Source organism: Echiichthys vipera, assembly GCF_963691815.1.
Source record: "Echiichthys vipera genome assembly, chromosome: 14".
Taxonomy (NCBI): domain Eukaryota; kingdom Metazoa; phylum Chordata; class Actinopteri; order Perciformes; family Trachinidae; genus Echiichthys; species Echiichthys vipera.
Window position 1 is genome coordinate 18460436 of NC_139839.1, and position 25135 is coordinate 18485570.

Consider the following 25135-nt stretch of genomic DNA (forward strand, 5'->3'; position numbering starts at 1 on the left):
ATAAATCTGAGACTATTCTCAGCCATATCAGTACACCAAACCGCTAAGGTCCACTGAGACCAAATGTACTAAATGCAACATGGACCATGAAGGGATTAATTAAGGCATTTCCGTCTCACTTCTGGGATTTGCTGTCGTAATGCTTTGACATGATGCCTTTTGGCAGCAGAAACTGTAGATTTGTAAATGTGTAAATGTAGCCTGCGTCACTGCAATTATGTAGAGTCATAACCTCCTACTAATCAGGGAAACAGTAATCTGAGATGTTACTGATGTCAGTACTTTTTCTATATACTGTAGAAAAATGCACTTATGTGTGAAATATTCAAAGCAGTTTGTGGCGAGGAGTCGGCGCTGCAACAGATTTGTTTGTTGAAGTTGAAGTGGATGACATACTTCATATTGTCTGACTTTTATCTGGAGAACTTACCGTTTGAAGTGCCATATTGACATTTTGGGGGCATTCCCTCTGAGCATTTAGTGTGCTGTAGTTTTTACATTTCTTCAGTGTGACCAGATGATCACTGAGTTGTGGTCTTGTTTGATTTATGTATTTAAATGCTTTCAGTTTGCACCACTGTGGCAACAGTAGAATAAAAACCATCATGTGTTCTTACTCATGTGTAGAATCACACAGCTGTACATGAAGGTGTTCAATAACCTTGTGGAAGTAAACAGGCGGAAAACTCTGATTCACCACGTGTAGAAACAAGAGGAGAAGTCCTTGAAGATTTAAGAGAGAGTTTGAATTGAAGTGTGAAGGTTTCTGAGGCGAATTCATCTCAAGGTCACAGTCACATTGCATTCACTGTGAGTCTCACAACAGAGAGAAAATCACTTTTTATAACCAGGAAACATTTTGTGGAGATCATGCAGTGCTTGTATATTTGAGGAGTTGGAGCGCAAGGTGTCCTGACGGTTAAATCGTTTGTCAGGATTCATTTATTTCTTTAGTGATCAGTGGGTTTATCCATCCTCCAGTGAAAGGACGTGGCTGAAACTTTCCAAGAGCAGCACCTAGTGGTCAAACATGTCAGTGCAGCCCCTGGTGGTGAGTGTATATACCTGTAAATGATGTATAATGATTTACCAAGCATTTTTAGTAAATAACATTTTATTGGGGAGCAACATAATAATAGGAAATAAAAATAAAAATGTTATAGCGATATAAGTGTTGGTGATGTATAAAGCCAGTACGACCCCTGGCTGCTCTCTGTCCATGAGAACTTCATTGTATTTGATTGAAACTGTCATGAAGTGTGTCAAAATTTTAAGGTGAAGAAAATATTAAGTCACAGTTGGATCCTTCACATGAAAGGGACACAGTTGTAAATCGTAATGGAAGATAAAAACAATATATGATTAAGACGACAAGTATTGTTCAGCCATAGAATAAGCATAAATATACCGACTGTCCATGTTATACTGACGTTATCATATTTAACTCTTTACTCTGAGCCAGACTATAATGTCAGTGACACCTACATTTCCCACTATGCAAAGTCAAAATGTCCGCTGTGACATAAAGTTAACACTTACCAAGCATTTTTAGTAAATAACCTTTTATTGGGGAGCAACATAATAATAGGAAAAAACAATAAAAAATAATAAATACCTATAGAAATGAGTCAATCTAAAACAAAAGATAAAAGTGGCTACCATAACAGAAAAACAAATAAAGCACCATTTAGGTTAAGCCCTGTCATGTTATGATTACACCACATTTTAAATTTGTATTAAGTGACATGCATGGAGAAAAAGAGGTCATGATATCAGCTGTTTCCATGCAAACCGTTGATTGGGTGCATCTTTGAAGGGTCAGTTCACCCAAATTACAAAAAGATTGTGTTGCTCACAGCTTTGAAAAATCACATTTTTTTAAAAATTCAACAGGAACCTCAGTTTACAGAAACTGGATTATATATAGACACTGATCTTTTCATGGGGATTACTTTTTACTAAATAAATCCTTTAAAAACAGTTAAAGTGTTCTGGGTAAATAACTAAAAAAAAAACGTTTATTTTTACGTCAATACTGAAACTACCAAAGCCCTCATTGATAGCTGCTTCTACATCATCATTCTGTGAAATGACAGTAAATAACTTAAGTTCATTAAGACATGTTAGTATGAGTGCAGCTGCGCTTCACAGTCTGAACCACCGACCACTAGAGAGCACCACATGGTCACTGGCATTAATCTGACACGCTAACAGGATAGTAGCTCGCCTGCTAAACAGTTGCATTAAAATAACTGCACAGAGTTTACTGGCTCAGGTTGAACAGCACCCAGAATTAAAATATGTGTCATTATACACTCTGCACTGCAATTCCAAAGCTGTGGAAACGTTTTAATGACAGTGTTATAATGAGTCCCAATTTATCAATTAAAATGTGGAGGGGAAAAAATCAGGCAAAGTTTCATTGTCCACATAACACACAGTGAGTCAACAAGTGCAACTCTCCATGTCAGGGCACGACTGAACTGTCTGAAATGGTTCTGGGCCAAAGATTTATCATCAGCTGTGTCCAATTAACTGGGCAAGAATAACATAATTCAGTATATTGTAATTCAAGTGGTCTGAGAGAAAAACTAGACCCTGTTCCTCCTCTTGGCTCTGCTCTCAGGCTTCAATTGTTGATTAATTTTTTGGAAGTGAGACCAGATGAGTCCATGGACCCATTTTTGTCTCTCAATACTTTATTTAAGTGAATTTTTTTTTTTTGTCTAACATCTGATGATGAATGATAAATATTTGACAAACGATATTAAATCTGTAGATTGTAATTTTATCTACTGAAATGTCCTTTCAAGGCAGGTTATATGGGGCAATGGGTTCACACAACTATGCAGCTGGTGCGTCCTTATTATAGTTATAGTTATATAGACTCAAACCAAGGTGAAAGGTGTGAGCAAACGGAGGCAAACATAACTATAAAAAGTATAACCAAGCAGCATTTCTTGTTCCATTGCTCCAAGAGTCTTCAAACTTGAGAAAACGAAGACAAAAACATTCTTGCAAGCTTAAAGCGGCTATAATCAATATTTGTACATCAACAATATGAAAAGGGTCGCTCATAGTGATAAAGCCATAGAGAATTATCACCTGACTCATTGCTTCACTTCAGCTCTGCAGAGCATTTTAGCGTCTGTCAGCTTCCTGTTCACAACTTGACTGTTTTGGTTCACTATTTTCAGCCGCTGCATGCATCTGTTTGCGGTTTTAAAAAAACCCACCTGCTCAGCACCAAGCGTCAGACAAAATTAGCGACGAGTGGGTGAACATGATGGAGCAGCTCTCAGGTTGCCCTCAGGTGTTGGTGGAGAACAACAAATAGCTAAAAGGAGAGTGAATTTTTTACTAACAATCATCAGTTGTCCAGAAACAGGAGTACAAATGAATGTTTACATTGTTCTGTTTCTTTCAAAGGGATAATAATGTGATGTTAATAGCTTTTAATTCTCTGTTAAGACGTCAGTTGTAGGCAAAGCAGGAGTGAATATTGGACTTATATGGCGAACACAAACACTGATATAGTTAAATGTTGAGTTCACAGCTTGTTTCTGTCGTACGATCGGCCAAAAAAAACCCTCAGTCATTGCATGTTTTAACCAGCAGATAAAACATGCGAGCAGAAATAAAGTTGTGTCATCTGCGAAAGTAAAACATGCTGCTGTTTTGTTCCATTAGTCAGTCCAATTTTAGTTTATTGCGGGAGTTACTGCAGGACAGTTGAAGTTGTTCTCACTTTTTAAGTTGTTTGCTGTTAAGCACTTTGTACCTTTAATCTATTAAACTGTCCCCAGAGCAGCAGGAAGTCAATGTTTGTTCCTGATTCAATTTAATTAGCATGAACAGCAGAGGACAAGGCTCTTTCTATTTCTCATATAAGTCTCATATAAGTTTTAAGGTGTTGCTGCTTAAAAAGCTTTTGCTAATACTTCAACGTAGCAAGTGTAAAAGCACTAATGTTAATTAATTGCAGGTGATGTTCATGTCAGAATTGTTCTACCCAGCTAACAATTTAATGAGAGCATGCACCAATAATGCTTCACTGCTTCGTTATGAATAATTCTGCTGCTCAACAGGAACACAGAGCTCACTGTGTATGTAAAAATAGACCTGTTATCAAGGAAAAAAACAGTGAAATTCTGTCCCTGCTTGGAGTAGATGGCTGTGTGAACTGGTTATATTGAACGCTGCCCACAGAAAGCATCTCAGTAAATAAAATTCCACTTCCACTCCTTCTCCGTGAGTGAATGGCAGCTTTGTTTCAGCTGTCGGGATCAATTAAATCTTGCTCCCATACACAAACATCATGGTGGAGAAATGGAAATGAGCCGCCCTTCAAAGCAGCCCCACAGAGGATGTACCATTCCAACATTTTCCAAATCCCAAATCCCGGGTGCTTTCAACACGCAGCCAACAAGTTACTTTGACTTGGCTTTCTGTTTGGGGGCAGCGGGTGCGGGTGCAGGTGCGGGTGCACGGGAAGGTCTCACTGAAGCGTACAGACTGAGGCACCTGCAGCAAAACAGGGGCATCACAACAAAAAAAAAGTCATATTTTGTTAGCATGAACACATAAAAGAACATCACACAGAGAGAAGGTTACTTACATGTTTTTGATTCTCTTCACAAAAGCTTTGATCGCTCTGACAATCCTCCTTATCCGCATCTGGCACCACCAGGACACACAAGTCAGCTCACAGCATTTTTCTATCCGACTTCCATTTTCTCTTCATTTTCGTAGTAATTATGTGTATGTATTGCATAACTTCTAAAATGTGATGCAGTTCAGTGACGGATTTTGAAGAAAGAAAACTCACCTGCTGCTTTTTGTACAACAGAGGAAGGGAGAAGACAACGATCACAGCTGTTAAACAAAGACAAAAGGAGAAATGATTTCAGTGGTACTGTACGGGTTGATTTTAATTTGTGAATTACATTCCTCCATTGAAACACATGGGGTACAAAACGGTTCCCCTCAGCAGCTCTCTGTGTCGACCCGGTCGTTAGGGCCGAGGTCAGGGTCGCTGGCTGCACCATAGAAATAGAGCGAGAGTAGAACGGACATTCCCATTCAAATCAACGCAGCAGGATGGTCAGAGAGGCAGCCATTTTTATGTGTACTGTTGCTGCTGCAAAGAACTGTGACTGTTGAGGCAGGCTAACTCAGTCTATTTCTATTGACAACGCATCGTGCTGAGCACCATTTTCTTTTGTACATAGGCAAATAACCTCGCCGAACAGTTCAATGTCCGTTCTACTCTCATTCTTTGTGTATGGACGCTTCTCAGTGTCTTTAAAATCCACTCTTATCTCAGTTGGTCACATACAGAGGCTTTGTCAGGATCCCTTGGCGTTAGGCCTACTTGTCACTACACTGGGTTGCCCTGTTGTGACGCGGTTAATGTTAAAGAATCAAACCAAACTCCATGGTTAGGGTTAGGAAAAGATTGTGGGTGGGGTTAAAGTATCGCAAACCAAAGCACAGGATGCACAGGACACCAATGGGTAATAAACCGTCTGTGTTTGTTTGTCCTCACGTTTACGGTCACTATGTGTGTTGATAAAAAAAATTTGTAAACTTTTGAAACACATTCACCTCTCTACTTCCAGTCCATCCCCTATATGTTAACCTCTTAAATCCATACACACAGACACGTTCCTATTATACTGCTGCCCTTACTACAAGCCTGAATCAGAAGTTTGAATTTCTGATTCCCTATTACAGGTGAACGCAGCATAACCGTTGGTGACGACCTGGGCAGACAGACCAGCCGTCACTAACATGGCGGCTTATTTACATCTAGCCCAGGAATGTCGCCACAGACACAGATATTGGAATACTCTGCAAAAAGGCAAGTAGAAGTGCTTTCATTAGTTGGTCATATGATCCGTCACCATTGTTTTAACTCACTCTTTGATAGATATTCATGTAAAAGGCAATTAAATAGATGGAAATCTTACGGACGTATAACTTTAAAGGGATTCTAGTCCCATTTCAATTCAGGTCTGTGTCATGTCAATGATTGCATTTTGTTCAGACGAACGATGTTTGGCCTGTCTCAGCGGTGGAAATCTCCAGATCAGAAATTACTCATGAGTTACAGCTGAATGAACAACTCACCGGTTATCACCAGAGTCAGTCCGCTGGTTAGGACACCGACATAGGTCATCAGATACAGGAGTACAACGAACTGAGAGAGCGAAGAAGAAAACGATTGGATTGTTAAGTTGATGCAATAACACTGAGAGTCCCTGTCGTGTGAAAGGGTTGATTGTACTGTACTGCTCATCCCACTGAGAATAAACACCCCCACCATTCAGCTGCTGTGAAACTCGTAGTTGATTTAAAACTGTGCCCATACAAAGTGACAAAACCTGCGACCTTTCATCATTTAACTTTGAGGAATCAGTGGGTGTTATATATAATATAATATATATATAATATATTAATGTATCCGTCATTATTTTATCATCACACTCAGACCTTAATAGAGTCCATGATGCTTTCGATGAAAATCAGCCGTTTGATCTCTGTAAATGCAAATGCGATCAGCAGCACCGTCTCTTCCACCAGCATCACTGTCTCCTTATCTGTCAGAGAGCTGTCGTGATCCAGATACGACCTGAAGACAGAGACACGCTAAAATACTTAAAGGTCCCATATTATGCTCATTTTCTGGTTTGGCTTAGAACATGATTATATGCTTTATTGTATGAAAAACACATTACTTTTCTCATATTGTCTAAATATAACAATAGGTGTCAAGCCACTGTAGCAGCACTTTCTAGATATATAGTAAAGTTGTGACCTCACAACTGTACAGAAGTCCTGAAGGCTTGTTTGAAGGCACAGATTCTGAATACGGGCTGTGTGCGTTTTGATACTTTCACAGTATTTATATAGCACCTCTACCTGCTTTTTAATGAAAAAAAAAGACCTGTAAATCTCACCATGCTGAGGTGATAATCAATGAAGGCCCTACTTTTAGCCACAAGCGCAACATGATGGAAATCAATGACCCACAGAGAGCAGCACAGCAGCACAGCAGCAACAGCAACGTTGACATACTCACTGGAAGGGGTGGACCCCGGGGTTCCAGCGCAGCAGCTCCAGCAGTTTATAGTAAAGACGGAGGGTGAAGGTGACACACATGACACCCAGACAGATGTGGGAGAGCATGGTGATGGCACTGAGTTGGAACAGGCTGGCCAGACTGATCACCAGCCCTGTGAACACTACGCCGGTCCTCCTCATTTTCCGCCAATACACCAGATCCACAACTGCACAAGGAGAGGCACACGTTAGAAACAGACAATTAGGTGAATAACACGTTTCCCACACGACCTTGGAATCCTTGGAAGTTTTTAAATTTGATGAAAATAAATCAATTGTGATGATGATTGAGATTTTTTTTTTTTTTTAAATAGACATATCCCTGGGTCATTGAAAGTGCTAGAATTATATATGTTTTGTGCAAGAATAGAAATAAAACATTTTTAACTTTACTTCTGCCATTGTTTCATGTGTCAGCCTGACAGTTCTCATTATTGAAAGTTTGTGTTGTAACGTTAATTAAACATGATTGGTGTCTCAAACTATGCTTTGTTGGTCCTTGAATTTTAGGAAATTGCGCCTGAAAAGTCCTTGAATTTGATATTAAAGAGGGTATGGGCACCCAGTGATGTATGATTGACAGGGAGGGAAAATCTGCAGAAATATGGAGTTTGTAGGTCATTTTCTCCACACTCAGTTAAGCCCTGATCAGTTAGATTAGCCACTTCATTATTTTATAAATACAGATATCCATCAGATGCTTCCTTTTTTTTTATTACTTCATCATCGCAAGGATTTATGCTGTATCACCTGCCAGTGAAGCCGTCTTTTCTTTTGACTATTAAGCCACAATAACCACTTGATAACTCCTTGCGGTAGCACTCACTGCAGACAGATGACAGAACTAAATTGCAGTAAAGAGGAAAAAGTGCTTTTCTGATAGTAAGAAAAGCACCTCCAGGCACTGGAGACGCACTGTCACTGTCATTTCTGTCGCTGTGGGTTTTAAAGAGGCTCAGACTTTGTTTTACATAGTTTCGTATCAGTTTTCCAAAGTGATGTGAAAAGGACACCACTTGAAAAGGCAGCGAGTGTTGTGATTTTCATTCATACAGCCCAGATCATCTTCTATCTCCCTCTGTTTATCACAAACAAACCTGCTGCTGTTGACAGAAATGTGACACTTCTCCCCCTCTGTGGCAGATAAGTTATAAAATATAAAGTTTTCGATTTTTAAACAGCAACTACAAATGCCAGCATACATATATATGGATAAAACACATGTTGTCTATTTGGTTGTATATTGCAGTATTATTTTCAATGCAGTAGTATCTAGTTCTTTTTAATTTGACTTAAGACTTTCACCCACTCTGACCACTTTTAAAACTAGACTGAAAACTTTTATGTTCACCTTAGCTTTCTGCTAAATCTTCGCACTTTTAACGTCCGCACTGTTTTGATTATTGTCTATGTTTTTATTCTCTTTGTCTTTCTGTAATGCATTTGAATTCATGACATGTTGTGCTGTGAAGCACTTTGAGTCTGCCTTGTGTATGAAAAGTGCTATACAAATAAAGCTGCCTTGCCTTGCCTTGCCTTATTCTTGACAGTGTTAGCGTACAGCTCATGGGACTATTTTGTGAGAACATTTTGCCTCATAGCACGGTGTAGCATCTTTTTGTTCATCTTTTTTCCTTTTCAAAAGAAGAAGATATATCAGGGAAAAAAGATGCATCTTCATAGATGTGTCTCTTTTAATAAGCACTTTTCTGAATTAATAATAAATAAAGGAACAATCATACTATGAGTCACAGTTCAACATTAGATCTTCAAACATTACAACGCTCATTGAGCCTCCTAACTCCAGCGTTAATCTCAAGGTAATTTTCTGATTAAAACAAACACTCGGGAATCTTAATGCTAAACATGTACGCACAGCATCAACTTGTCTAACAAAATACAATTTACAAGCAACTGATTCATGCACACACACACATACACACATGCACACACACATACACACGCATACACAGAAACCAGCAACCCATTTTCATAGTCAAGTTTTCCGAGAAATATATATTTCAGATTTTCTTTTATTTAATGGTAAATTTGGACATAAGCTGAGAGAGACAGAAGCTGAGAGAGACACTCGTACTTATGCTGTTACACCTATGTAGTCATTTTCTAAGCATGGCTTATCTCACTCTAATTCTAGTCCTGATAACAAAAATAAATAATACAAAGTACTACTAAAAAAACCCTTAACAATCTTCTATTCTTATGGGACAATTTGGACCTTTATGAATGAACCAAACAGCATTCAGTCAGTGACAGGGTCTCATTTAGGTTAGACCCATCTGTCAACCAAATGAGAGACACGCAGGACTCAGAATCTGACTGACACCTGCCCAGCAGAGGGGAAAAAATAAACCCTGTGTTCCTCTTCCGCCTGACAGCTGGGCCCTGATCAGCGCCCTGTCTGCTCTGATTCACATTACCTAAAGCTGTACGCGTTTATTTCCTTACGTTTGGTGGCCATTTCAGCGATGATCCCGCTTGCTTTCCTCTCTTCCTTGTGCTTCCACTGTTGGCTCACACTCCAGGCTTTTTTTGGCCACCCCAGCTCCGTCAGCAGTATAAGGCCTGGCTGGCCTAATTTTATCCTGTATTGGATACCCCCTGTTTGGATTCACACACACACACACACACACACACACACACACACACACACACACACACACACACACACACACACACACACACACACACACACACACACACACATACACTCACACTCAAATATGGAACCTGAGACATCAGCATGTACATGTCCCTTAGCCTCAGACTGTCATGGTTCCTCAGCCTGTCGTTGGCCGACCTGCACCCAGAGGCCTTCAAATGCAACCTTGTTAGTGAGAAACAGCTTTTAGGGTAAAATTCATCACGGATTCATGAGGACATAACCAATGTCAGTAGGCTGCCATCTTCCTCCTTCATGCATGACACCCTAATGACTTCAGAGCTTGAATCAGAAACATAGCATACTCTAATAGAAAAATGATTTTAGAGGCTTCACTTATCACATTTAAAATGCATGACAGAAACATACGCAGGGTTCATTATGTGAGAATTATATAGCCTTCATTTCAGCTTCTGCAATGCAGCACTATAACTCACATTTAGTGATTACTGGGACATATTGATTCATACTCTTTTAGCAATTAGCTTAGAGGCATTACCATGTTGCAGGCAGATAACTGTGTGTACTGTACCCTACAGTAATATCCAGATTCTTATTATTATTACAGTATAAAAGATGTATTTTTATTCATTTCATTTTATTGGGCTACACATGTGCTAATTCATATATACATAAACAACATAAATATGATATGAAGTGCAAAAAAACGCTCAGAGGGTGTAGTGAATAGGTCTACTATAATCCAGAAAGACAAAAGATAAGTTTTAACATGCTACCAGGCATCTATATATACAAGTACAACAAAGACATTTAATTACATTAAAATAACTTTTTGGTCAGCAGTTTGCACAAATAATCCATGAAGATAACATTGCAGAGATAAAACCAGCCCAATACAGTAAGGACTAATGTGGAGGATATTTTAGCACTATGTGTGTACCGTTTTAAAACTGTAATTTCCAGATACTTTTGACGCCTGCTCAGACTCATTTAGTCTAACAGCACATATAGCTGTGAATAAAGATATCCCTCCAGCTTAGACCTTTTTTTAGCACTTCAAAATAAGACATTTTGAAGGTGTGTGAGTGTCCCATGCTCAGGTATCTCCAGGGCATTTGAAGCACACTCAGACTTGTTCCTGTTGTGTTTACCTCCGTGACAAGCTGCCCTAACACCACCATGGTGAGTTTGATTAAATGTTTGGAACAGCTTTTCCACCCTTTTCTGCCTGGCAGAGTGTCAGCCCTAAAATCAAAGTATGAGGAGAATTACAGAGAGGCGATGTCATCCTGCCTGACTCCTCAGATTTAAGCAGCTATTCGGGTAATGGTGCCAAACAAAACAGCTGTAGGTCAGGTTGTGGTGACATGTATAATCATGCAAAATACAAATCACATTTCTGCTTCTTCAAAATAAAATACACAACTAAAACATGCAGCAATCTTTCCCTCTTTGTTTCTTTTGAATTTTCCATTTGTATTATCTTTATAAACATAGTAAACATACCATTTTCGCCATTTATTTTAGAAATACTACTGATCATTTCACGCCCATGATGAATAACCACATCCAGACATACTGTATCTATTTTATTGCCATATTAAATTCCAGAGAGAAAAAAAGATGACTCATGGACTAATCCAAGGGAGAAGAGAACTGGGTGAGCCATGAATGCAGTTGAATTGATCATTTACATTAACATATTTAAAGTGTTAATAGAATGTTTAAGTATAAGGCCCTCATGTGTTCCCACACAATATCAGTTGCAAAAACTAAAACCTAAAATAATATAAATATAATTCAAGATTGGTAAACAGGATGTCCAGGGTCACTACAAGCTAATAATGTTTTATTACATTGCACGCATTAATTAGATAAATACAAAAGCAGCCCAACCCTGAGTCCTATCTGACTCATACTTTAAGATTTCTGTTTTTAATTGGTGGATGATCGGTCATGAATCTCTGCAGGGGTAGAGTGCATGCACTGTCACCATCTTTAATGTGTAAAAGTGAAATATCAGTTTAAATGGATCATCTGTGTGCATAATGAAAATAAACCCTTTCCCCTGTGTCTCTTCTCTCCACCGCCAGTGACACACTGTGTGCTAAATGGCTGACAGTCCTGTAATCCCCAGCAATGGCAGCTCATAATCCCAAACCGATCAGAGGTTGAGATTACCAAACATGTGGGAGGGGCAGAGCTGCAGATAGGAGGATGGTGAGGGAGAGTGAGCTCAAACATGACAGTGGCGATGCAAGCTAAGCAGGGATAGGTGCACACAAATAGCCAGCCAATCACAGCGGAGGCAAGGATAATAACAAGGGGAGAGCTAGTGAAAGAGGGAAGAGCTAAGCGAGAAAGAAGGTGAAATCACAGCAGCAGAGAGGAGAGACCAAAACAAGAGGAGAGGAAGGATGAGTGGAGGAGAGGGCGCTGATCAGTAAGGTCTCCAGAGAGAAGAGAGCAGAGGAAGGAGATGAGCAGGGAGAGGGGGGAGAGCAGCCAGCACTGAGAACATCTATTAGCTGAGGCAGCCATGCTCTGAGCCCTGGAGCAGCAGGGCTACGCAGACACTGCACAGGCCCAGCATCAGGCCCAGCATCAGGCCCAGCTCATCCCTCCGTCCCAGCCGGGATAAAAGAAGATTCTCCTCACATCAGCTGTGCATCAGAGCCATGAGGACAGCCAGGAAGGGCAGCGTGGAGATGCCTGCATTTATGCGGCAGCTGGTGAAAGAGACAGAGAAGAGGGTCAGCTCCTTCTTCAAAGGGGGTCGTGGAGGAGCAGCTGAGGGAGAGCATCCAGGGGGTGGGGAGAGGGAGGAGGTCATCCCCAGCCCCTACCTGGACCGGCCGGTCCTGGACAAGTTAACCGAGGAAGGCTGCGCCCGCTGGGGCCTCACCTACGCCCTGGGGAGCATGCAAGGCTGGAGGGCCAACATGGAGGACTTCCACAACTGTGTGCCACAGCTTGGTGGAGAGCTGGCTGACTGGAGCTTCTTCGCTGTGTTCGATGGTCATGCAGGCAGCACGGTGGCACAGTACTGTTCCCAGCACCTTCTGGGTCAGATGCTGGCCACAGGTGAAAGAATGAATACAAAAGATTGAATCAGTGGTGTGGAGTGTTGTCACCTCTTTTTATTGTGATGATGCTCAGCTATATGTTTAAGATAATCTGATCTTTAAACTGTTTTTACCTGGAGAAAAGGCTCTTTTTTCAGTGGGCGAGAGAGGATTTTCCCCCCTGTTTAATTTCTCATTGCATTCTGCAAATATCCATCCTTTTGTATTTTTTATGGGATGCTGGATTCAGAAAACACAAAGTATCCCAACATTGTATCTGTTTGTGCACACAGGTGGGATGGGACCAGAGGACGACCCTGAAAGGGTGAAAGGAGCCATCATCGAGGGCTTCATGCAGACGGACAGGCACCTGCACTCTGCGGCACGTCGAGAAGGCTGGGAGAGAGGGGGTACCACTGTGGTGGCCGCTCTCATCTCCCCGTATTACATCTACTTCGCCAACTGTGGTGACTCGAGGGCCATGCTGTGCCGGTCCGGCCAGGTTTGCTTCTCCACTGAGGACCACAAACCTTACAGTCCTCTGGAGAAAGAGCGAATTGAGAGTGCAGGCGGCTCTGTCTCCATCCAACGCATCAACGGCTCCCTGGCAGTGTCCCGGGCTCTGGGGGACTTCAGCTACAAGGGAGCCGAGAACCGAACGCCCACCCAGCAGATGGTGTCACCAGAGCCAGAGGTGTGTGTGGTGGAGCGGTCACCAGCAGATGAGTTCCTGGTGCTCGCCTGCGACGGGGTGTGGGACACCATAAGCAATGAGGACCTGTGCGCCTTCATCCACAATCGGCTGCGTGTCTGCACTGACCTGAGGGACGTCTGCACTCAAGTCATTGACCTCTGTCTCTATAAGGTCAGAGCCTGCTGGTACACGTTATCTTAGTCCCCTTTAATGCATTTCTCCATGTTCAGTAGTTTAACAAATCCTTTTAACAGATTATAAACACCAAAACACAATTTCAGTGTAAAACTGTGTTACATCATATTTAATGGGAAGTGGATTTTATGTAATAACATAATCCCTTAAACTGTGACTGTGTTGAGTTGGTTTGGCTTGATCTCAAAGCTGCCGGGGGCATTCCAGCTTTTGAGAAAAAAGCTCAGCCTTTTGAAGGTAACCCAGGGACGGTTTCTGTTTGATTAATAGTACACAAACCAAATCCATCACAATCAATCTTCTATATGACTTTCCCTCAGTAAAATACACCAACCTTTTCTTATATCCGACTTTTCTATCCAACAGCTTTCATTAGACAAGATAAACATAAGGAACATTTTGTGTGTCATTTTTGTAAACTAAGAGTTTCAAGTTCTGCAGGGAAACCACAATACCACAAATCATTTACAGGTAGACAACTAGCCATTGCAGAGATATGTTAAATCTACAAATGTGTTTATTTCTGTTGTCATTTTCAGTCATAACTGTAATGTTTAAAGGTATATACTTAAACACGGCTGTCCGACCTATCTAACGTTTCTACTGGGGTTCCATTTTGTACTGTGTTGTTTTGCTGGCATCTGTGATAAACCAAATCTAGAGTTGCAAACAGTGACATACAGTGACAACAGTGACATCTTACCGCCGGTCAAACTAACGGTTAATGCTAAAACTGAAAAAGCAACTCTGACTTTTGCTAGAGCTTTGTTTCAGTCTCATTCAGACTGTGGCTGTTCGTGGCATATAATACTGTGACAGACCACCTTAAAATAGACTGCAGGGATGTCAGCGCAGGTTATATGGGATTATACTGGGTTCCTATGAGGACTCATTTCAGCCACTCGCAATCTGAGAGTGTCAGACAATTTAAGGCTGATGTTAAAGAACATATATTTGCTCATCATACTGTCTTTAGACATAAAGAACGATTTCAGACCAACTAAACTGTAGAAGACTTAAGATTCTCATCAGAAATGCTATATATAATTCTAATGATGCATACCCTGTACCTAAGTAAGTGAAACAAATGCCCTCATTAAACTCATCCCTATCTAAAACCAAGAACATTGAGTTAATTAAAAAAAGAAAGTAGGTAGTAGGTATGCAAACAGCCACTGTCATGTCCATCATGTCACTCTGTTATGTAACAGGACTTCAGCTTGGATGTGCACAATGACCTTAAAATATCACAGCTTCTTCCACGCTCCATTTACATTTTCCTGCTCCACCGCATCTGTGAGGTGAAAATTATCTCTGACACTGTTCACTCGGGATGCAATCATGTTTCATATGTTGACATTTGTAAGGTCAGGTCATCACTACTCACCTCTGCTGACATCACTTCGCTCCACAGGGCAGCTTGGACAACATCAGCATCATCCTGCTGTGCTTCCCTGGAGCCCCCCAGCTGTCAGCAGAGGCATTGCACCAGGAGGCTGAGCTGGAGGACCTGCTGGAGTCCAAAGTAGCAGGTGTTTGTTCGGGCCCCCCACATTATTATTCCTGCCTTATCAGAAGAAAAAAAAACCCTGCTAGAACAGAAGAAGAGTCTGCAGCCTTGAAAAGTCCTGTCAATTTAGCAATTTTCTTTAGATCACATTTCCTTTCGGACATTTTGCCTCTGTACTGTCTATTAACTGTGTGTGACGTATCATTTGACAACAAAACTGACCTTATGACCCTGCTCACATGATGGCAGCTGATTGTGTAAATGAGTCCCATATCCATGCAATCAGTGACTTCAATTTGTTTCTAAGGGCCCTAGGAGGCAAGTTTTTTTCCCAGTGAGGTAAAGAGAGGTCATACACTCGCGCTTTCAAGATCCATTTTCAAGCTTTTCCAGCACCTTGCAGCTGTGGTAAATTATAGGTTTCTACAAATACATACATATTGAAAAGTATTACTTTTTTACCACGTTAAAAGAGATGGTATTGTGCAAAAACAACTAAAATTGTGTTTTGTAATAATAGAAGGACAAAAACCTTAAATTAAAGAATTCTACAGCGATTTGTTGTGAAAGAAATACGGATCGAATTTCAGGCATTTTCAAGTACTCAATCCAAAATTCAAGCACTTTTCAAACCTCTAAAATGCAACATTATAATTCAAGCATTTTCAAGGATTTCAAGCACCTGTAGGAACTCTGAGTAAATGTAAAAAAATGTTAAAAGTCTGGCCAATTGGGAGCCCCTGCACACCTGGGGCCCCTAGGCTACAGCCTGTGCATTAATCCGCCTCTGTGTGTGGGTAGTAATGATACACAGGAGACGCTGTAGGTAATGTATTACCATATTTGGCCCTTTGAAGCAGTGTTTTTGTCATGGTTTAATGTCCTGAGACTTTGTGATTTCTTGAGGTTAGAGTTAAAGCACATCGAGAAGAAACTCCTCTGTTCTGGCTTGAGGGCAGACAGCTGAACAATTTATTCTAATGCAAATCAATGCAAATCAGTCGCTTTTACCAGTTTTCCTTTTCAATTACAAGCATAAAGCTATGATAGTCTCTATTTTTCTTGCTGTCAACAAATCCCATGAAAAGATAAAATTAATAATAGTTTTAGTAATACATTTTATTTGTATAGCATATGGGGTACTCTAAGGCACTTAACATAGTAATAAAAATACATGTTCCTTCATTACCATGAACAGGGGCACTGTAGTCTATTTTGAGTCAATCTCACATGAACATCCTGATGTGGCAAATATGTACCCGTACACCATATGTGTATTCATCTGCAGCTAAAAATAGTTCCCAACCAATAACACATTTGAGTAACACTTGCTAAAGCTACATTGTGTGGTTGGTTTAGGCAGATTTATTTGCCTTTTTAAAAATGAAACTATGTCCAATTTTGAAAGAAGTACGTCTGCAACAAGAACTAATACTTGGGGTTGAAATTATTGAGGGACGGACCTAGGGATTGTTGACAACATCAGAAATACAGAACAACTTAAAGGCCTATTCTTTAAGCTGCATGAAAATTTTTGCAAAAATTGTCATAAACTTTCCTAATGTGCTCACATTTTGCTTTAATATCTGACAGAGATTTATGATGAGCTGTGTGCCAGAGGGGAGGAACCTGACCTGCTGTCTGTCCTCACAGTCCTCGCATCCACTGTCATCCCTGGATTACCACCAGGTGGAGGCATACAGAGCAAGTAAGAGACACAAAATTAGTTTTTGTTTGTGTGTGTGTGTGTGTGTGTGTGTGTGTGTGTGTGTGTGTGTGTGTGTGTGTGTGTGTGTGTGTGTGTGTGTGTGTGTGTGTGTGTGTGTGTGTGTGTGTGTGTGTGTGTGTGTGTGTGTGTGTGTGTTTACCCTTAATGGCTAAATTATATCATGCTACCTCTGTGTGTTGCAGGAGGAACTGCATTATTTCAGCTTACTATCAACAAAGAGAGACTTACAAGCCCACGCTACCAACCAATGTGAGTACAAACTATTTATCTGTCCCATTCTAACCATTCAAAGATTGAATGTTATTTCCTGCACTAAGCACCATATATTCACCATAATTTTCTCCATTACCTGTGTGCCCAGGGCCTGGGAGGCTCCTGAGAAGCCTGGCTGTTCTCCAAAGATCCATGGAGGGACTGTAATTAATAATAATAAAATAAAAACTGTTTTCTTCATGTGTGCACTTTGACAGAAATGGAGCGGATGAACAGACAGGGGTGTTTGTTTACATCATACTAGAAAGCAGCATGTTGTCATGACAAATACAATGCAAAAATAGATCTAATAAAGCCTGATACATTATTTATATTTATACAAGAAGGACATTTTGTAAAACTTACTCAGAGACACTAACCCAGCAACAAACCTCTGCCTCATATTCAGTGAACAGAAGATACAGATGAGCGTTTTGAATGGCAGCCTGTAAAACTGAACAACAACAAGCTGTGAAATTGTACATTTTCAATGGATAAAATGAGGAACATGAGCATATGTACGTAGAGTTGTATTTTAAAGAGAATGTTTTAAGTAGTAGATATGATGAAATAATATTTTTAAAGAATTTTCCCTGTCTTATCCAGGAAGGATAAATGTGTTAGTGAGAGCCAAAAGCTAGCGTGCAGCTAACATATATCCATTTGTTTCAACAGGGAGTGCTAACAGTGCACGCAGCTGATGGGAATGCACAAATGTATATTTTTAACTATAATAAACACTAATTAAATGTTTATAATTATACCAATTGAATCTCAACACACACACACACACACTTCGTCAAGAACATTTTTTTTCACCTAATCTAAACTCTTTTTGAAGAGGTTTGTTTACTTTAAACATGTAGAATATCAGCCTCTCGGCTTAAGTGATGAAAATTGTTTAAAATATTTTTTATTATTATGTCAAGAGCTATACAGCATGTTGCAGTTTCATTGTGACAAAGAATCTGACCTACAAGTATTTCAAATTGTCTATACCCTAAAATCTATATTTACTGCCCAATCAAAGAAGATTTCTACATGAATACGTTGCAGTTCTTTCTACACATTAACCATATTTCTAAAGATTTAGTTCAATACAGTGTATGTGAAATGTGTTTGATGATATGTGCTGTGCTGCCTTATTCATCTTTTCTATAGTTGATAAAACAAACAGCATCAGGATGGGTCAGTTTCAGGATGGGTCATTTAATCTGTATCATGTATACTGCATTGTTGTATTATTTCAGAGTAACTTTATGTGTATAGACATTACGTGTTAAGAGTCATGATTGTTTGAAACCTAAATAAACTATATTTAATTGACAACTTTCAGTATTTTTTTCCCAAAATAACTTGCTAGAACTAATGGTAGCACATCATATGAAGGTCATGTCTATAATGCATTAATACCACATTAATAAAACCTTATAATGCATCTAAAGGGCTTTATAAAACTCTTTATAAATGCTTATGATCATGCATGACAACTTAGAACATGGTTTATTAAGTATTATAAGCTGTGGACATTATACGCATTAATAATGCTTTAATGCTTCTAATAAGTCCTCATGATTGTGTTATAGTATCATTCATACAATTGCTAATAGCCTTATACTGTCACAAAGTCATGTTATAGCGTATTATCGATGTACAGTATATAAGACATTATTCATTATAAAGCAGTTCCCCATTTGTCCTTAGGACTAGATAAAGTAACGTTAGTAATTATTTGCTGTGTAACCTAGGAGTACCTTTTATAAAGCCTTACATTTGCATTATAATGTGTTATGACTGTGTGAATTATTTTTCTCAATATTTTGAAATCAGTAACAGTGTAGACAATTCATCCAGCGTGACCACCAGAATGGAGGATTTTATCTCTCAGGAGGCAGATTTCCTCCTCATTAATCATCCCCAGCACTGATTAAAACCCTGTAGATGATTCAGAATAACAGACTGAATTAAAAAGGGTTTTCTTGCATAGTAAAGGATCCCCTCCAGCAAGCCGACAAGAGCCTGCATCTTGCTCCACGCTCGGTTGATCCTGCGACTATGTGTACAGCACTTATTGACATAAGGACGTCCTCTACGGGCCACGTTTGATTAGATGTGCTCCATTGAAAGCCCTGGATCTCCACGCTTCTGTCATGATTACTTTGAATTTAAATGACATGCATTGATGAAACAAGATGGGCGACTTGGGACTAATCAACAAATTAAAATGCCTCTTTCTTGGTACTCATGAGCTCCTGTAGTGCTTTTCAGGAGCTCTGTTTTAACACAAATCACCGTTCCAATGTTTTATATACGCAGCTAGTTATCTAAGAGGAGGCTATAGGTATTGTGTTTACAGCTGCATGTTCACTAAGACTGACTACCATCTCACATACTACCATATTTGTGGAGGAGCTCAGGGGAGATGTACAGCACTCTTAAATCAGCAGTCCTCTTTAAGAGCTCCTTCACTGCTTCTTTCATCTGATTGCTTTTGAATGAGCCAATCACTTCAGGACATCAGACCCCTCTTCACAGTGGTGCTGAATTCTTTAAATTGTATTCGTCTTTTTGCGCCACAGAACAAAATGCAATCAATTATTTGTTGCCCAGAATCCATGCTGGAGGTCTGCCATTATCTGCGTAGACTTCCTCTGAAGTTGCTAAGAGATGTGATGAACAGATGCTAATTACAGGGGAATTATGTTATTCTCAGAATTTGGTTTTGTCATACTGAGGATAAATTATTGACGTTCTCTAAATCACTTTGTTAGCAAATAGATTTGGATAACAGTGTAGAGAGCCCACAGACACAAGAATGACATATCCGTGGTGCTACCTATCCACACTGGTTTCCTGTAGGCGATTATTCATAATGGCCAAGGCCCCCACACCACCAGAGAATCCATTTTGATGGCTCTGCCGTGGGCCCTGATGAGCTGTTTCACTCAGCTGCTTCTGCAGCAGTGCCAGAGACACCTTATTGGACACCATGAACTCATTTACAGATATCATCTCTCCTGACAGACGACGGCCCACATATACTCCGTCAGCCACTGCACCTGCATCCGTCTCACTGTCACACACTGTCTCCACCGAGCCGTCCCTGTAGCGATGTCTTCCTGTAGGGCAGTGGGATGACATGGGCTGCACGGTGTTGCGTTTTAAGCGTTTTTGTCTGAGGTGTGCAGGCGGACGCAGGCGGTTGTGATTTTTTTTCTGGAGGCAGGGGCAGCAGAGCCACCGGCAGCCAGGTCTGGAGCAGGAGCAGTGCTGACGCTGCCCGGAGCAGACCAGCTTACCCACAATCCAGGTTAGAGTTTGCTTGATGATAATAGAAATGACATTGAAGAGTGAGTAGATACAACACACCCCCATTAAGATGAAAAGGCAGTTGCCGAGTCGGTAGGCCTCCTGAGACTCATACTGCTGTCTCTGACTACTCACCAGGTCCCCAAAGCCGATGGTGCTGAAGGCCACAAAACAGAAGTAGAGGGAGTCCACATAGCTCCAGTTCTCCATGGAGCTGTACAGAGTGGAGGCGCTGCACGCAATCACAACCGATGCCACGCCCAAGATCAGCATCACGTAATAGACTGATGGTTTCCAACCTTCGAGACTGTCCTCCTCACCGGATGACTCCTCCCTGCTCGACACCACTCCAACTCCAGCAAACCTTAGTCGACGCTCATGACACCAACGCATGATGTACGCTAACATTGTGATGATTCTCTCCAGGAAGAGGTTGAAGAACAGGATGGTTGCAGCACAGCCGATGAGCCCATAGAAGATTAAGAATATTTTTCCAGCTATGGTCGCCGGTGTGGTCATGCCAAAGCCTGGAGAAGAGACACACACAAATAAAAGTTTCAAAGGTCAAAGTGAACCATTTTGTTTGGTTGGTATCTTATAAGAACAATCTAAGAACTTTCTCGGAAACAAACAAAAAGCTTCAAGGCTTACCAATAGTGGAGACGACTGTGCCCACAAAGTAGAAAGCTCCAGAAAAGTCCCAGCGGGGTCTCAGTGTGTCCACTCGGATCCCTGCCCCGTTTGCCTCCTCGTACTGCCGCAGCAGAGTGTGCAGAGCGCCCAGGTTGACCCTGTATCTCTGGGTGAAGTTGTCCAACTGTTGTTTCCAGAGGCGGCGAGCATGCAGCTCAAAGGGGTGTTCCAGGGCTGAGAAGATGGCCGCCCCACACAACAAATAGAGCAGGATGAGCCCGGCCAGCAGGCAGAAACGGGCATTGTCTTCATTCACGGGCGCCCTGGGGCAGCAGCAGCCACCAGCAGCCCTCCTGTGAGCCATGAGCACAGCAGCAGCACAGATACACCACTGCAACAACATGCACCGCCTCCGCCAGTGCTGCCAGGTCACACACTCGCAGTATGTGTTACATGCATCACCCGCCACACAACATACGTGCACTGGCTATCCAAAGCACTTTTGGTTTACATACGCAGCAACACATTGGGCTCTAAAATTGCTGCTAAAAGTCTGCACATCTCTTGGAAGAGGTTGCTCTGCTGTTTTAATCATTTAGAAGGAACATTATGCATCTGAAGAGAATATAACCTGTAAGAAAACAAAAAGCATGTATTATATAATGTATATTAACTGTATATATATATAATGTCAATATTCTCTCATTTTATGTTTTGCATGACTGTAAATGCTCGATTTCCCCCTTCTATTAATACAAAATGATTTCAACTACAGAAATCTGACATGAAAACATATAATATTAAATCATATAAAATAAAGAAAGAAAACAGTCGCAGTTTATATCCACCCACAGATCAAGTAGTTAAAGTTCATGGTAAAAAAAAAAAAAACTGATAATACCTGCTCTTGTTAGCAGTAGTGTCCGTTCCCTGAGTGTTGCCTGTCTGCTGTGCTCGCTCCATGGATCTGCTGAACAATGACCAGCGAGAGGAAGCCTGGAGTTTTTTGTGCAAACTGAGAGGCTGTCTGATGTTTCATCTGTCACAAGCTGACATCATCGTCCTCTGCCCACCCCCTCGGTCTTTGAGCACACCGTGATTGGAATCATTTTGAAAACACTGTTCCTCTTTTTCAAGCCTTTATCACACCTCAATTTATATTCCCCCTTAAAGAGCTACAGGTAACAAGAGGTTTGCTTTGTATAATTGAACCTTTAATCCCTCAGCTGTATCTTCCCAGCGTGGAGCTTCATGATTCTCCCTCTTTATTGAAACTAATGTTTAGCAGCTGCCTAAACCATGGCCTAAGTGTCATGCGACCAGAAGCGTGCCGGTTAAGCAGAATACATTGAAGTAGGTGAAATATAAAAGTAGAGCTTTCCCCTTTATCTTTACCATTACTGGTGATTACTGATATACCCTTTTGCAAGGCACTCAACTCAAAACTGCTCCTGTGGGGGTTTGCTCAGTAGCCAGCAGATCAGATGTGGTTGTACTGTGCAGCCTCCACCTCCTCTCAGAGAGCCATTTGTTGTTGCTGCAGACTGTGTGGGAGGATTTGTTGAGCGTGACTTTCAGTTTCTCTGTCTGCTCATCCCTTTAATCTCGTCTGGTGCTGTAGGTTTAAGGGCAGGGGTTCCCTCGGCCTGCCGTCTGATGGCTGAGTGACAGAAGCAGACAGGTGTGGAAGACAGAGAGCACATCTGCCTTCATCTCCCTGGTCAGCCCTGCATCAGGTGTTGAACTTCAGTTTGATTCATATTCTGATCTGTTCAGCTTTACAGGTCTGCAGTTCTATTACTTTAATATGATATTATGACTGCAAATGTATGTAAGTATACATCAATATCTGCATGAATCCATCAGTGTATTACTTTATCAACAGTTTACTATACAAGGATTTAAAACAACCAACAACTATACATTTAAATTACTTTGTAAAGACGTTTTTAGAATATGAGCTTCATTTTGTGCTGCTTAAAATGTGTGTGTACGTGTTTATATATCTCTTTGAAGTTCCCCCAATCAATCTTAATGTGCAATTTACTAAAACATAAATCTTTAGTGCTTTAATAGCTTTATTTAAGGAGTTAGTAGTAAACAGCCTCAGATGTCTGAATTCAATCTGCATTTTTGTCAAACTGATTTCTCTTTGTCTGATCAGTGGTTTGAGGGCAATCTTCATCTTTTCAATTATCCAAAACAGTAAAAACATCAAATGCCTCATCAACCTTCATGCCTCCAAGAAAACAGCGGCTTTTCGTGATTCGCTAAGACCAAAAACCTCTACGGAGACAAAAAGATGCTAATGTCCTGTCAAGATGTCAGCTGCAGGAGGAAAAATGGGGTCCATTCAGATTTTAAAAACTCGTTGTGACATTGACAACAAACCAACAAACTGATCAGTAAATTTGTCCAACAGTTATAGTAGCATAAGCTCTAGTCACGGGTCTTTAAATAGATAAGAGTAGAAAAGTTGTTGTAATATTACTGGAGCTTCAAATATCAATCCATTAAATGATTTATTCCTCTATGACAGTAAACGGAATATATGTGATTTGTGGACAAAACAACACATTTGAGGATGTCATCTTGGGCTTATTTTCCCATTTTTTAGATATTTTATTTACCAAACAACTGATCAACTAAACAAATAATATTCTACAGATTAATGGACAATGAGAATAATTACAGCCCTAAATATTCCTCATCATGGTGCTGATAAACAATCCATCACATAATGTTAATTTACTATTGCTGCCTCCAAGCCTTAAATTTGACTTGTAGATGAAAAAGATGTCTTTGAGCTAAATGCTAATGTCACAATGCTAACATGTTGATGTTTATATAAGTATAACGTTTATCATTTTCACCAAATCAGTTGAAGCATGTTAACATTTTCTAATTTGCCGTAAACACAAAGTACAACAACTGAGCATGATGGGAATGTCATCAGTTTTACAGGTGGCAGTCTCATAGTTGTTGATAGTCTTTTCACCCAAAAGGTCAACCCCATAGTGGTGCTACAGGAACATGCAGAATCTTTAGGGGACTATGAACATCTTTAGGGTCAATCTGTCCAATAGTTTTGGAGATAATTCAGTGCATTCCCTACAGTCACGCTGCTAGCACGGCTAAAACATTCCCCCATGTTTTCTTTTAGCTCCTCATAATAAAGTGAAAATTAAACCATTAACGGCATAAATACGGAAGCCTTAAAGGGTCATATATACATACATTTTATTTCCTCTGTTTTCCCGTGATTACAAGTAATTTGAGATCTCGAGAAAACAAAACGATAGTCTAGTCCCATTCGATCATTGCGGGAAACATCATTCAGTGTAGCAATGTCAGAGGATCAGGAGAACATTGATCACCACATCACATGTCTCTTCAATCAAGGCCTGACACAGGCTGAAATAGCTTTATGCCTTTTTATTACAGATAATGTTCACATCACTGTGCGTGATCTAAGAAGACGGCAGCAAGGCTTCAGCTTTATCAGAGGCACAATAGAAGTAAGCCTGATCACAAACTACATAGTTGACCAGCTACGAGGCATGACCAGACCGTGTAATGAATGGACGGAGTGAGGGGGTCTGAAAAAAATGAGACCAGTGCGAAAGTGCCGTAAGCCTGTATTCTAGCAAGTGGCCAGCAGGGGGTGACATGTGCGGTTGCAGAAGACATCCAGTTGTATGATCTGTTGCTACAATAAGCCGGTTGCAAAGGTTTTTATTGTTCCTATCGTTAGTTTGATGCCTTTTACAATAACCACCGGTGGTCATTTTTCCGAATTGGGTCCCAGTTTGAGTCAAATAGACGATAGAGCAGTAAATCAAATCTATAGCAGCCGTGGAAACCTACCTTGTTCTTCGGTGTTCGCAGTTTGTCAGTTTCTCTTGTGAAGTGAAGTTGTACTAAAACACTCTCCAAGCAGTCGGCTGTGCAGTTTATCCGGTAGGTAACGTTACATTTTAAT

The 25135-nt window shown here is 40.7% G+C and overlaps 3 protein-coding genes across 3 annotated transcripts; 1 reads left to right on the plus strand and 2 right to left on the minus strand.

Moving 5' to 3' along the window:
* Window positions 1-1125: 1125 nt before the first annotated feature.
* On the minus strand, window positions 1126-9680 carry rtn2b (reticulon 2b). The gene is made up of 7 exons (XM_083927152.1): window positions 9592-9680; window positions 7085-7292; window positions 6496-6634; window positions 6133-6202; window positions 4829-4875; window positions 4619-4677; window positions 1126-4524 (listed from the first exon to the last, which is right to left on the minus strand). Exons 1-7 carry the CDS (start codon window positions 9602-9604, stop codon window positions 4431-4433), a joined length of 630 nt encoding a protein of 209 aa, XP_083783278.1. The 5' UTR covers window positions 9605-9680; the 3' UTR covers window positions 1126-4430.
* Window positions 9681-12444: 2764 nt separating this feature from the next.
* ppm1nb (protein phosphatase, Mg2+/Mn2+ dependent, 1Nb (putative)) lies at window positions 12445-17431 on the plus strand (the record flags this gene model as incomplete). The annotated part of the gene is made up of 6 exons (XM_083927145.1): window positions 12445-12850; window positions 13125-13696; window positions 15135-15252; window positions 16824-16938; window positions 17142-17208; window positions 17321-17431. 6 exons carry the CDS (start codon window positions 12445-12447, stop codon window positions 17336-17338), a joined length of 1296 nt encoding a protein of 431 aa, XP_083783271.1. The 3' UTR covers window positions 17339-17431.
* Window positions 17432-20043: 2612 nt separating this feature from the next.
* kcnk12l (potassium channel, subfamily K, member 12 like) lies at window positions 20044-21556 on the minus strand (the record flags this gene model as incomplete). Its single annotated transcript, XM_083927144.1, has 2 exons — window positions 20044-21047; window positions 21172-21556. The coding sequence occupies 2 exons, from the start codon at window positions 21554-21556 to the stop codon at window positions 20044-20046; spliced, it is 1389 nt and encodes a 462-aa protein (XP_083783270.1).
* Window positions 21557-25135: the final 3579 nt, after the last annotated feature.